At 37.6% G+C, this 14,751-nt stretch overlaps 2 protein-coding genes across 2 annotated transcripts; both read left to right on the top strand.

The window, feature by feature from the left end:
- Positions 1-9,518: 9,518 nt before the first annotated feature.
- Positions 9,519-10,879, top strand: LOC145798225 (uncharacterized). The gene is made up of 2 exons (XM_082885725.1): positions 9,519-10,134; positions 10,281-10,879. The coding sequence occupies exons 1-2, from the start codon at positions 9,519-9,521 to the stop codon at positions 10,877-10,879; spliced, it is 1,215 nt and encodes a 404-aa protein (XP_082741851.1).
- A 432-nt stretch (positions 10,880-11,311) lies between these two features.
- On the top strand, positions 11,312-12,763 carry LOC114320071 (uncharacterized). Its single transcript, XM_082885724.1, has 3 exons — positions 11,312-11,632; positions 11,712-11,787; positions 11,886-12,763. Exons 1-3 carry the CDS (start codon positions 11,546-11,548, stop codon positions 12,761-12,763), a joined length of 1,041 nt encoding a protein of 346 aa, XP_082741850.1. The 5' UTR covers positions 11,312-11,545.
- The last annotated feature ends 1,988 nt before the right edge of the window (positions 12,764-14,751 follow it).

The raw sequence follows: 14,751 nt of genomic DNA, 5'->3' as shown, positions 1-14,751 counted from the left end.
ACATGTTTTATTTTATTTTTTTTTGTGTGTGTAAAAAATATAAATTGAATATGTTACGATTATCAAATCGATTTAATTTTTATGTACGTATGATGTAATGAAACGATTGACAAAATAAATAATTTAAATCATTAAAATAAAATCTATAATAAGTTTGATCGCCCTTTTTTTTTTTTTTGGATACAGAATGAGTTTGATGGCTCAAATAATATCCTCCAATCTAATTATATGAACGGAAGGAAATCTTTCTTAAAAAAATGAATCTGTTTTTTTATGATGGGCGGTGGACAGTGTACTAAACAAAAAAAAATTAAAATTTAAAATTATTAATACATGCATTGAGAATTTTAAATGCAAAACGCAACCACATCAGATGTGGATGTGATATTATTAGAGATTGTGAGGCTGCAATTTTGAGAATCTTACAAAGTTCTTTTCCATAAAGTTACGCGAGGGATCTATCAGATGACATGGGTTCCTTTGGGAAGGTGTTTAAAAAGTCAATTTTTTAGCTTTTTAATTTTTTAGTTAAAAAAATTAGTTTTTTTACTTAAAATAATTTAGTTTTTTGTCCAAAAAAAAAAAAAAGTCATTAAAAAAAGTTAAAAAATTAATTTTTTATCAATTTTTTAAAACACCACATAGAGTTAGTTTAGGGATTGGATTGACTTTCTAACTTTTTAGTTGTTTTAGTTTGGGGTTAAAAAATCTCGTTTAGGAAGAATTTTGACTTTTTGTGAGAGAAAGAATGTAATAATTATGAGTTGAATGTGACATTTTATCTTATTAGACTGAAGAGTCTATTTTATTTTTTTTGATTAAAATAAACTCAAATTCAACCCAACCTAAATTGCCAAACGAAGGCATAATAACGAGGAACCATCCTGTCCAAATTTTGGGTGAGAGGGAGTTGTTTTGTTCGTGGAGTCTATTTGGAGTTTTATTTCGATAATTTAAATTGTTTATTTTATTGAGTATTTTATATATTTTATTTATAAAAAAATAGGTCAATTTGATAATTATAACTTGTTTAATTTATCACATTTTTAACCAAAAATTTATAATTTATTTTTAAAAACATAATTTTTTTGACTAAAAACTTAATAAATTGAACAAGTTACCATTATTAGATCAACTTGATTTTTTGTATGAATAAAATATACAAAATATTTGACAAAATAAATAATTCAAATTATTAAAACAAAACCCATAATAAATCTTACATGCCCAAAGTGTGTCTTCCAATCTAAAATCTATACTAGAGGGCATCTTTCACCTAATAATAATTTCCATTGGAAGATGCCAAAGGACGCCATTATCAAATATTTTTTTAAAAAAATTTTTGTTTTTGTTTTTTCCCCTCTTTTAATGGAATTGTTAATGTATTTTTTAATATTGTATTTGAATTATAAATTAAAATTAAAATTTAAAAAAGAAAAAGAAAAAATAAGAGAACAATTTGACTAAAATTATACGAGTAAGAAATAATTTTCTCGTATAATCCAGTTGATCAAGCTCGCGCTCCTTCAAACGTCGTCGCTTTACTCCCTGAAAACACAAACGTGAGCTAGTTGGTAGGTGTGTGCCGGATATCTCTCTGATGCCTAAGTCAGCAAAATAGACAAATAGACAAAAGCTCTGTGTATTCGAGAATCAACTTCTTCAGCACTGATCCTAATCTTAGCTGAAGAGAGTGCAAAATTGGTTATTCCGGCCAACTGTGCTTACAGTGCTCCTAACTCACTAAAACAATCTTTTACTGAAGGAAACAACTATACTGAAAAGAAACTACTTGTTTTATTGAGAAAGAAAAAATTACAAATACTTGAAAGAAAAACTAAAAATAAAATAGTTTGAGATTGGCAGTGTTCTATAGCCTGGGAATGGCTTTGCCATCTTTGTCTTCTAAGTGGTATGCTCCTTTACCAACTAATCCAACCATTTTGTAAGGTCCTTCCCAATTAGGCTCTAACTTGGCATCTCTGGGTACCAGGGTGTTTCCCATTACTTTGCGTAGTACCCAATCTCCGATCTTGAATTGCCTTGGATGTACGGTCTTGTTGTATTTCCTAGATAACTCCTGTTGGTATGAGGCGATGTGAACTAGTGCTCTTTCTCTTCTTTCTTCTGCAAGGTCGAGCTCTAATGTGATGGCTTTTCCATTTAAGTCTGGATCAAAATTTTCGCTTCGAATGGTGGAGAGGCCAACTTCCAGTGGGATTACTACTTCCATGCCGTAGGCTAAGGAGAATGGTGTTTCTCCCGTTGATCGTCGAGGTGTGGTACGGTAAGCCCATAAAACATGAGGAAGCTCCTCAGCCCACTTTCCTTTTAGTTTCTCTAACCTTTTCTTCAATCTATCCAAGACAATTTTGTTTGATGTTTCTGCCTAGCCGTTTGCTTGAGGGTATGCCGGTGTAGAGTTGTAGAATTCTATCTTGTACTCTTCACAAAAGCCTTTAAAGATTTTGCCGTCGAACTGAGTGCCGTTGTCTGATATTAGTGCCTTGGGTATGCCGAACCGAGTGATGATATTTTGCCAGACAAACTTCTTCACATCTTTCTCCTTTATTGATGCTAGTGCTTTTGTTTCCATCCACTTTGTGAAGTAGTTTGTTGCTGCGAGGAAGAACTTTCTGTTGCCGAGTGCTGTTGGAAGCGGTCCTACTATGTCCAAGCCCCACATTGCGAAGGGCCATGGACTAGTTAAAAGTAGAAGCTCTGTGGCTAGCTGATGTATTTGGTGTGCGAACTTCTGACATTTTTCGCACTTTTTGACATACTTCTCTGAATTTACTTGCATGTATGGCCACCAATATTCTTACGAAATTGCTCTGTAGGCCAATGATCTTCCTCCTTGATGGCTTCCGCATACGACTTCGTGTATTTCGAATAAGAATGCTTCCACTTTGCTGGGGTGGACACACTTTAGGTAAGGTCTTGTGAAAGATTTCTTGTATAATGCCATTGATGGGGAGAGCCAAAAACGCTGTGACTTTGCTTTTATTTTGTTGGCCTCTTTCTTTTCTTCCGGTAAGACGCCGTTTTTTAGGAACAATATGATGGGATCCATCCACGAAGGGCCTAGTTCGGCACAACATACCTCTTCTACTTCGGGTTCTTCAATGCTTGGTCTTGGTAGGTAGTTAATCAACAATGGATGAGGGATTGAGGTATCTGCCATTGAAGCAAAGCTTGCCAGTTCGTTCGCTCTACTGTTTTCTTCCCTGCCGATCTGCTCTATCCGCACTACTTTAAATTTATTGATCTCTTTTCTGACTAACTCTTGGTACTTAGCCATCCTGTCATCCTTTGCCTTGTAGTCACCTGAAATTTGATTTACCACCAGTTGTGAGTCACTGTAAACCATTAATTTGGTGGCCTTCATGTAGGATGCTGATTTTAAGCCTGCTAGAAGCGCTTCATATTCTGTTTCGTTGTTTGATGCTGGGAAGCCAAGGTTGACTGCTTGCTCCACCACTAGGCCATCTGGTGAGATGAGGACTATGCCTAGTCCTGGACCGTGCCTGTTGGACGCTCAATCTACGAAGAGCTTCCACATCTCTCGAACGAATAGTTTCCAGCAAGTGGAGGGGTCAGATGATGCCTTGGGATCAAAAGTGTTGCTGGTGTTTTCTTCAAGGTCTATGCTTGCTGTTTGCCCCTCGCTATCTGATTGTACCAAGTCTTTATTTGTTGGTAAGTCTTGGCTTGGTGTAGCATGGTTTGCTTCGTCCTCCCATACTTTACTCTGGTCTTCCTTAAGGTCTGATTGGGTATCCTGCACCAGGGGTTGCGCTATTCTGGCGTCAACTTCCCACTCTAGTTTGGTTGTATCAGTTAGGTCGACTGGGCAGATATGATGACTTCTTAGGATGAATTCTGCGACAAAGTCTGTCAAGGCTTGGGCTTTTATCGTGGTTCTGGGTTGCAACTTGATGTCGAACTGTCCCAACTCGACTGCCCACTTCAAGACTCGTCCAGAAAAGTTCGCCCTCTCAAACAAAGCTTTTAGTGGAAAAGCCGTGAGGACGATTATTGTGTGGGCGTAGAAGTAATGCGACAATTTCCTTGATGCCATCATCAAGGCTAAGGCCAATTTTTCCAGCGATAAATACCTGGTTTCCGCGCCCAGCAATGTCTTGCTGACATAAAAGATGGGCAGATGTTGGATTCTTTCCGCTTGGACCAACATTGCGCTAATTGCGCGCTGCGAAACTGCCAGGTACAAAAATAGTTCTTCTCCAGTTATTGGGGTCACTAGCAGTGGTGGAGAAGACAAGTATTCTTTTAAACTTTCTAGGGCGCAGTCATATTCTTCATCTCACTCAAACTTGGCCTTTAATGCTTGAAAAAATGGTCGACATCTGTCTGACGACCGACTGATGAACTGGTTGAGTGCGGCTGCCATACCGGTGAGATGCTGTATGTCTTTTACTGAGTTGGGCCTCTCTAGATCTTGAATTGCTTTGATCTGAGAAGGTTCTGCCTCTATACCTCGGTTGGTCACCAGGAAGCCTAGAAACTTGCCAGATCCTACGCCGAATGCACACTTGGATGCATTAAGGCGCAATTTGTGCTTTTTTAGGATCTGAAACATCTCACCTAGGTCCCTGAGATGGTCATTCTCATCCTTGCTTTTGACTACCATATCATTGATGTAAGCCTCCATTGTTCTGCCTAACAATGATTCGAATATGTTGGTGATCATCCGCTGGAATGTTGCTCCTGCATTTTTTAGGCCAAAGGGCATGACCTTGGAACAATATAGTCCTCTTGGAGTCGTAAAAGATGTGATCTCCTGGTCTGGCTCATACATAGCGATCTGATGGTAACCTCTGTAAGAAAGCTAAGACGGTTGTGTCTTGCCGTCAGATCTACTAGTTGGTCTATTCGTGGTAAAGGAAAGCTGTCCTTTGAGCATGCCTTGTTGACTGTTTTGTAGTCCACACAGACACGCCATTTTCCATTCTTCTTTGGCACCACTAGTGTGTTGGATATCCACTTGGGATAGTGCACCTCTCTGATAGCTCCTGCCTCTAGAAGGTTTCTCACTTCTTCCGCCACTATCTCGGCGTGGTGGAGTGCTGATCTGTGAGTGCGCTGTATGATTGGTCTTGCCGTTGGGTGGATATTCAATTGGTGACAGATGAAGTTTGGATCAATGCCAGGCATGCCAAATGGCGTCCAGGCAAATATTTCGATGTTTGAGGTCAAGAATTCTATGACCTCTATTCTCTCGATGCTGGACATAGATGAGCCAATCAAAAAGAACTTTTTCGGGCCCTTTTCATCTATTCTTACCTATACCAAGTCTTCCACTGCCTTCTGTTCAGCGGCTTTGCCAACATCTGCAAACAATTCATTGCTCTCAGGTTCTTCCACCATCTGAACAAACCCTTTGGCAGCTCGGCTACCATTTACTGTGACGAAGCATTGCTTGGACATAATTTGGTCTCATAGACCTCTTCAATTACTCCAGCTTCGTTGGGGAACCGTATTACTTGATGGTAGGTTGACGCTATCGATCGCATGGCGTGCAGCCATGTTCTCTCCAAAATTATGTTGTAAGTGGAAAAGACTTTCAATACCTAAAATTCCACTTGTTTCGTCATGCTTCCTGCTCTGACTAGGAGGATAATCTTGCCAACTGGCCACTCTAGCATTGAGTTGAATCCGATTAGGGGACATACAACGGGTGCCAAGTCTTTGTCCTCCAGTTTCAGTTGTTTGAAGGTTTCGTAATACATTATCTCACATGAGCTCCTTTGGTTAATCAGAATTCGTTTGACGTCGTAATCCTTGATGTGGAGAGTGACGACCAGTGCATCATTGTAAGGGCAATATATCCTTGCCAAGTCTCTATCTTAAAAAGACATGACGTTCGTGGCCTCTGTTTTCTCCTTTTTAATAGTGGGCTGCGTACTTAATACCTCCCATAAGTGCTCAGCCTTCTTGATCATTCCCCTGAGCTCACATACTCGCTCAGGTTCGAATACCCCATGTATAACGTTTATCACGCCATGAGGTAGGGCGTCGATCGGCATTCCGTCTGGGTGGTCGTGGTTTTGGGGGGCTGGTTGCGTCCCTCCCTTAATGTATTTGTCCAGATGCCCAGCTGCCACTAACTCTTCCAGGTGCTGTCTCAATGGCGTGCAATTCTCAGTGCGGTGCCCTTTTTCCTTATGGAAGGTGCACCGGGATCTTTCGTCATAGTCTTTTTGTGCCTCTCCCAATTTAGCTGGCCATCTGACGAAGGGTTCGTCGCGTATCTCGCTGAGAACTCGGTAGATTGGTTTCTTGAATACCGTGGTAATGGCAGTACGGACTCTTAACCATCTTTTATCTCGGTTCTCTTCGTTGTCTCGTCTGCCTTATCCATTCTTGCTTGGACGTTCTACCGTATTGACCTTTGCCGTAGTCTTCTTGTCTGGTGTTGCTGTTGCACTAGATTTTGCCTTAGCACGGGCGCCATCCTCCTCCACCCGAATATGTTGGTGCACTCTCTCCATCAAGGCTTCCATCGTGAGGGGTGGAGTCATAGTAATCGAATCCCTCAATCTGTTTCCGACTGGAAGTTCTCTTTTGTACTGTGCGATGGCGAGATTGGTGGGGCAGTCCCCTATCTGGTTGAACGTCTCCCAGTAGCGACTGTTATAGGATCTCAATGTTTCCTTCTCGCCCATGTCAATGGAGAGTAGTTGATCGATCTCCACTAGGGTTTTAGTGTTCGTTCTGAACTTTGTCACGAACGCCTCTGCTAACTGTGCCCAGGAGGCTATGCTGCCTTCTGGTAGCCTTTCGAACTAGGTTAAACCTAGGTCGCGAAGGCTAGATGGGAATATGATGCACATCAAAGCCTCGTTCCGCTGGTACACTGCCATGACTTGGCGAAAGTGGCTTAGGTGCATGTAGGGGTCTGTCTTCCCCTCGTACGTCGTAAATTTAGGCTGGATGAAGCCTGAAAGTAAGGGTGCGCTCTCAATCGCCGGAACGAACGGCGAGCTATGTAGCCTTGCCAATGCTTTATCCGTTGGTTCGTAGGCAAGGTACGGTATTGGCATTCCTACCTCGACGCTTCCATGCGTTCGAGAAGCCAACCGCTGAAGGGCTGAAATTCTGTGTGGGTTGCGTGCCCTGGCATCTTCCTTCCGTCGTGCCCTTTCTTCTAGCACAGTCCGTAAGTCGGACGATCTAGGCAACTCCGTTTGCCTGGATGATGTCTGGTGCGTATGTAAGGGCTGATAGGTACTTCCCTCAGTCAAGGTTTAAAAATGCGGTGTTACGTAACAGTTTCGGCTGTAGGCACTACACGTTACCCCCGATTTTGCGGTGTGATTGAAATTCATAAGTGTATCGGCCGTTACGGCCGTCGTAGCGGTCGTAACGGTGATGTAACGGCCGTAACGGCCCGTTACGCACGTTACAGGGCTTCTTTAGCTTATTATTTTCACAAAAAAAAAAAACAAAAGAAAAAGGCTGAAGATAGATTCCATATTGTATCGGACATCCACAAATTTTCAAAAAAAAAAGAAAAAGAAAAGGCACGTTATGCACCTTTATTATAATGGAGCTTTTGTCGGTTGTCTTTACGGCCTATGAACCACTTTGAATTGAAGTGAGATTCCACAAATTTTCAGATCTGATCTAAAATACGGATGAGTGAGAAATAGAGAGAGAGAAGAGAGAAGAGAGAAGAGGGAAGATGGAAAAGATGAACTTGTGTTGAATCTTCAAGGCTGTTGAAACCAGTGACTGCCGCTTTGTGTGGAAGACGAAGTAAGTTCAAAATTTGATTTGTTGCCTTGTCTTTCTTTATCAAATTTTGTTTGCTCTGTAGCTTAGCTTCGTGGGGAAGATAAGCCCCCTTTCTTTATCAAACCGTGTATATCGTTGACTTCACCTTGGGAAGATGCATTTGTTTTATTTTATTTTTATTTTTTTTCAACAATGATCACAGGCTTTAAATTTTGTAAAATCTATAAAATTTATATGATATATTTAATAATTTTAATTTAAATATATATATAGAGCTATGTACTTATTTTTAGTATTTTATATATAATAATTAGTGATTGATTTTTTTTTTTATAATATCTAAAAATCATAACACATTATATATATGTCAGTTTTTATTGAATTTTTTTTTCTTGCCGGTTATTCAAAAAGATAACAAATACTCAAGTGATTGAACTTCAAAAAACAACTATGTATGAATTTTTTTCTTCATAATTTATTTTTTAATTTTTATATGATCACGTTAGCATGTAAACTCTAAATATATAAAGAGTAGTTGCATTTTTTTTATAATCATTTCATTTAATATTTAATTATAAATATTTTTTATTTTGTTATTGTAATATATTGTGACAACAATGTTGAAGTCACTAATTTTTTTTTTAAAATATCTTTTTAAAAGAAAAAAAAATCAATACCTCAAAAAAAATTATTTATAATTTATTTTTTAATTTTTATATGATTATATTAGCATGTAAACTCCAAATGTATAAATAGTTGTTGCATTTTTTTTATAATCATTTCATTTAATGTTTAATTATAAATATTTTTTATTTTGTTATTGTAATGTGTTGTGACAACAATGTTGAATTCACTAATTTTTTTTTTAAATATCTTTTTTTTTTTAAAAAAAAATCAATACCTCAAAAAAAATTATTTATAATTTTTTTTTAAATTTTTATATGATTATATTAGCATGTAAACTCCAAATGTATAAATAGTTGTTGCATTTTTTTTATAATCATTTCATTTAATGTTTAATTATAAATATTTTTTATTTTGTTATTGTAATGTGTTGTGACAACAATGTTGAATTCACTAATTTTTTTTTTAAATATCTTTTTAAAAGAAAAAAAAAATCAATACCTCAAAAAAAATTATTTATAATTTATTTTTTAATTTTTATATGATTATATTAGCATGTAAACTCCAAATGTATAAATAGTGGTTGTATTTTTTTTATAATCATTTCATTTAATATTTAATTATAAAATCGTTTCATTTAATATTTAATCATTTCATTTAGCATGTCAAATCGAAGTGTATAAATAGTGGTTGCATTTTTTTATAACTATTTTATTTAGTATTTAATTTGAAATATTTTTTTTTTAATTTTGTTATTGTAATGTGTTGTGACAACAATTTTGATGGCACAAATTTTTTTTTTTTGTAAAAAAAATATCTTTCTATAAAATAAATAAAAAATAAAATAAAATAAAAAATAAAAACAATAGCTCAAACAATGTCATGAAAAATGTCTTTATTCCTAATTACATTAGCATGTAAAATCCAAATGTATAAATAGTGGTTGAATTTTTTTTATAATCATTTCATTTAACATTTAATTATAAAGAAATTCTATTTTGTTATTGTAATGTGTTGTGACAACAAATTTTTTTTTTTTTAATGACGAAATTTGTTATTGTAATGTGTTGTGACAATAAATAGGGGTTGAATTTTTTTATTTTTTATTTTTTGTAATGCAGAATTCAAATTCAAAAATGCCACGACAAAAGGGTGCCAATGATGAACCCCCAAGTGATGATATTGGTTGGAAATTTGGAACTCAAGATGAAGGCACTAGGCATCATATTATTTGCAAATTTTGTGGACATCATATTAAAGGTGGGATTACGCGTTTTAAACAACATTTAGCACATCAAACGGGGCAAGTGCATTCTTGTCCTAATGTTAGTAGAGACGTGATGCAAGAAATGATGAAACATTTACAAAATAAGAAAATGAGTAAAGCAGACAAACAAAAGAGAAAAGCTGAATTGGAAGCACATATTAGGGGAGATGATCTTTATGATGAGGATGAAGGGGGAGATTTTGTAGATCTTCGAGATGATGACTCTGACTCTGATCCAGAGATGACTAGGGCTAGACAAGCAAGTATTCGTTCACAACAAAAATGGGAGGAAATGCAACAATTTAGACAAGGTGTTGCAGGTCATGGATCACAATACGATGCAGGTGGTAGTTCTGGTGCATGGGGTAGTAGTCAAAGATTGCCAAAAGGGTCAGGTATTGCTAATGTTTTTGTCGATCACAATCCGTGCATAAAACTGGTGGGAGTGGACGTAATTGGATTAAGCCCAATGCTCCTGAAACAAGGTTGAGAGCAATGGATGTAGAACTCCAAAAGAGCAAGAGTACAAAGTAACGGAAAATCTCTACAATGAATTTACAGAAGTTAAAAGAGAGATTGGGACGGGCAGTGTCCAAGTTTATACTCTATAATCGTATTCCATTCAATGCAGTTGATTCAGAGTATACACAACCCATGCTTGATGTTGTTGCTGAAGTAGGGCCAAGAGTAAAAGGTCCTAGTGCTTATGAAGTTTCTGAAGTATATTTAGGCATGGAGCATAATGAAATGACAAAATGGATAGCATCATTTAAGGGAATTTGGGCAGAGAGAGGTGTATCCATCATGTGTGATGGTTGGAGCAGTCTAACTCGGCAACACATCATCAACTTCTTAGTGTACTACAATAGAAGTACTATATTTCACAAATCGATTGATGCCTCTAATATTATTAGTAGGACTGCTGAATATTATTTTGGGTTGTTAGATAAAGTTGTTGATGAAATTGGAGAACAATACGTTGTTCAAGTGGTAACTGATAATGAACCTGCATTGAAAGCTGCAAGTAAAATGTTAATGAGAAAAAGGAAACATTTATATTGGACAGCTTGTTCAGCACATTGTATCGATCTCATGCTAAAAGACATAGCCAATAAGAAAAGTGTAGCAAAGGTGATTGAAGATGGTAAAACCATCACCAATTTCATTTATAATAGTGGATGGGTGTTAGATTTAATGAGAAAATTCACTGGAGATAGAGAATTGATTTGACCTGCTATCACTCGATTTGCTACAAATTTTATTGCCATTGAGAGTATTGTTAGATATAAACAACAATTGAGAGCTATGTTTAATAGTGACGAGTGGAAGAATTCTAGATGGGGGAAGGCAAAGACTGGACAGCCTTACAATGTGAAAAAAATTATTTTGGGAAAGGAGTTTTGGCAGAAAGCAATAGAGCTTTGTAAAGTTCATGAGCTCCTAGGCAGAGTATTGAGGTTGGTTGATGGGGATGAGAAACCAACGATGGGTTTTGAGTAATGCTAGGGACACCAAATTTTCTACCAAACAAATGACCAAATGTCTCACATGGGTGTGGGGTCCGCAATTTTGTGGGCCCCACACCCATGTGAGACATTTGGTCATTTATTTGGTAGAAAATTTGGGACCTCTAGCATTTTCCATGGGTTTTATATATGAAGCTATAGATAGAGCAAAGTTGGCAATTAAAAGAGATTGTCGCTACTACACCGAGTATTGGAAAATTATTGATACTCGATGGTCTTTTCAATTGCATCAAGATTTACATGCGGCTGGTAAGTGTTACGATTTCAATTATAAAATGTATATTTATTTACAATTATTAATTGTCTTCTTATTTTTGATGGATATTTTTTAAATCCTCAATTCCAATATGGTGTTACCTCATCCAATGAAATGATAAGAGAAGTGATGGATGGACTTAAAAAAGTAATTACCAGACTGGAGCCTAATATGGATGCTCAAGTGAAAGCAACAAATCAAGTACGTACCAATTATTTAAATTTTAATAGTAATAATCTACTTTTGCAAATGTTACTTGTAATGATTGTCCAAATTGTAGTTGTTGCTGTTTCGAGATAAACAGGAAACTTTTGGCACTCCTTTAGCACAAAGAGCATGGAAACAATCAAATCCAGGTTTTATTTTCAAAATTACAAATTTACAATATATAAATACTTAAATAATTTTTTTATCATATTTTGACTTATGTCTAATGTAATGCAATTTTGTGCAGCTGAGTGGTGGGTTATTCATGGCAGTTGTGCTCCTGAACTTCAAAAAATAGCTGTGAAAGTATTAAGTCAAACCACCACATCATCTCACTGTGAACGTAATTGGAGTACTTTTAGTCTCATCCATACGAAGACGAGGAATAGATTGAAATATAAGAAAATTCAAAGATTAATCTTCATCACCTACAACATGAGATTAAAATTGAGACACGTTAAAAGAAGCAGCCAAGAGGAGATTGATAGGAGTTTTAATCCTATTAACTTGGATTACATATTTGAAGAAGATGATCCAATAAGTCCATGGATAGAAGAAAGGGAAAATCCTTTACTGGATGGTGTGGATAATTCTGAATGGCTAGATTTGGTCTCAGATGATGATGGTGGTGGTGGCAATGACAGCAATGGCGATGGCGGCGATGGCAGCGATGGAAATGATGGTGATGGCACCCATAGATATCAAGCTCGACGCACTTCTCAAAGCTCAACTCCTACTCCAACTCAAAGTGATAATAGTGGTGGTTTAACACCATCTGATGGAGGAGGTGATGATGGTGATGATGAAGGCACTTCTCACGATGACGGTGGTGGTGGTAGCGGTGACAATGGCGGTGATGGTACTAGTTTTGGTGCAGGAAGTGAAGATTTTATTGGAGGATTTGGATTATGTGATGTTGGGGAACATTATGATATTGGAGAACCTGTTGCACCTTTACCCCAACTACCTAGGAGGTTTCGTGGTAATGATACATGTAGGAACGAAAGAAGAATAAGAAATAGAGAACAACAGTTTGATTCATCTGATAATAGCCATAGTTATCCATATCACCCTTACCCATCCTATAGCAGTGATAGCCAGAGCTATCCTTATCCACCTCAATAAAATCATCATTGGCCCCCTCAACAACATGGTCTTGTAGGATACGGTTTGCCAAATTATTAACAAGCCCAACAAGAGTATGTTGATCCTTTTCTGGGAAGGTATCCATTTTCTCTCCCAATGCACGAAACAGAAAGTGATGATATGATGAGCACATTTACTTATATATTTCCTACCGAATGGGGTGAAGGTAGTAGTAATCAAGCTCAACACTCTGATTCCCAAGATGCACCACGTCACTCATTTTGGTGGGGTGAAGGTAGCAGCAACAATCAAGCTGAACAATCTGAATCTCAAGATGCACCATGTCACTCATTTTGGTAGTGACATTATGTAATTTTAGTAGTAACATTATGTAAAATGTACTCTCTATTATTTATGATTTATGCTATGATGTTATGTACTTTGTCAAGTTTTTCCAGTAAGGATGTATACTTTTTTAAAACTATTTGAGTTAAAATGTACATATGCCTCCACAAGTATAATAATTAAAAATAATTTTATACATCTAAGTCTAATAAAAGAAAATTTTGCCACAAGTGTAATATGAATTTATGACATATAAAGTCATTAATTATTGAAATAAAATGTAAAAAAAAAATATTTTCTAGTGATTTAAAAATATGAAATATATTGGATCATACTTAAAAATTATGAAAAATTATGAAAAATTTATTTTAAAACCCAATAAATATGATTCTAAAAAAAAATATGCGTATCGGTAAGTTTTTTACAAATTGTGCGAAAAATAAAAAAATTCACAATTCCGGTAACCGCAACCGTTACGCTATGGCCTTTACACCCCGCAATCGCAACTGCGTCACCGCTACCGTTACGGCGACCGCAACCGCTTTTCAGAACCTTGCCCTCAGTGTAAGACCTCAATGATCTCGTTTTCTCAGACCTGGAGTAACGAGTTCTGGAAGTCCTTGATTGAGTGTCGCCTGTCCTGAGGCTTCTACTCTCTATTTGCGATGGCGTGGTATGCCTACCACGATCTTCTGAGTGGCGAGGAGGCGTATTGCTCTTGCGCCCCACTCCTGTCGCCACCCCCTTCCCTTTTATCTGGCACTTCATCAATTCTATGTCCGCCGCCATCTTATTGATTAACTCGTCCTGCTTCTTTACCTGATCCTCCAAAACTTGAGGGTCGATCATCCGCCTCTGCCTATCGGGACTTGATGAGCGACAGGGGCTGTTACCCCGCCTTCCCCTTGTATCCCTCCGGGGATTCTGTCACTGGGGCTCCAGATCTGCCATGAGAGAGATGGATGGCAAACCTTCGCGTCTCCTATCTCCCTCTGGGGTTTGCTTGTCAATGGTGGACTGTGGCAAATCTTCATTGTATGCCATTACGTCTAATCTAACGAGAAATACTTTGATCAAGAGGTTTTGTTCTTTCTGTGATTCCCACAGACGGCACCAATTGTACGAGCAAGAAATAATTTTCTCGTATAATCCTGTTGATCAAGCCCGCGTTCCTCCAAACGTTGTCGCTTTACTCCCTGAAAACACAAATATGAGCTAGCCGGCGGGTGTGTGCCGGATACCTCTCTGATGCCTAAGTCAGCAAAATAGACAAATAGACAAAAGCTCTGTGTATTCGAGAATCAAAGTTATGTTACCTCTCCATAGGTGATGTTATGAGCTTTTATAGGTTCCGTATGGCACAATCCTAATAGGACTCTTACTCCTCTATGTAGAGTCCTCCTAGAAATCACATTCCTGAAAGATAATGCTTATCCTTCAACTCCCCCCTCATTGCTTAAACCAAGTGAGATGGTTTTACCATGGTTGGATGTCAATACGACCGAGATAACATGGCCACACTAAAGCCGCAGACTAGACCGAGCTCCAACTAGCTCGGTTCTTCCTTTCACTGTGCGTATGTCACGACCCAAACCCGGCCCTATGGGTTTAGCACCGTAACCGGCCAGTAATCTGAGATTACCGAAGGCCTGCTTAACAGTAATACAGTAAAACAGAGTACA

Source organism: Camellia sinensis, chromosome 8 (assembly GCF_055761805.1).
Source record: "Camellia sinensis isolate YWXY chromosome 8, ASM5576180v1, whole genome shotgun sequence".
Classification (NCBI taxonomy): Eukaryota; Viridiplantae; Streptophyta; class Magnoliopsida; order Ericales; family Theaceae; genus Camellia; species Camellia sinensis.
This window is presented reverse-complemented; position numbering and strand designations above follow the sequence as displayed.

Bases quoted from the DNA above. Each gene is read 5' to 3' on its own strand.
- LOC145798225 (XM_082885725.1), top strand. From the start codon at position 9,519: ATGCCACGACAAAAGGGTGCCAATGATGAACCCCCAAGTGATGATATT. The intron at 10,135-10,280 runs GTTGAGAGCAAT...CATTCAATGCAG, and splicing joins CCCAATGCTCCTGAAACAAG to TTGATTCAGAGTATACACAA.
- LOC114320071 (XM_082885724.1), top strand. From the start codon at position 11,546: ATGATAAGAGAAGTGATGGATGGACTTAAAAAAGTAATTACCAGACTG. The intron at 11,633-11,711 runs GTACGTACCAAT...TCCAAATTGTAG, and splicing joins AAGTGAAAGCAACAAATCAA to TTGTTGCTGTTTCGAGATAA. The intron at 11,788-11,885 runs GTTTTATTTTCA...AATTTTGTGCAG, and splicing joins ATGGAAACAATCAAATCCAG to CTGAGTGGTGGGTTATTCAT.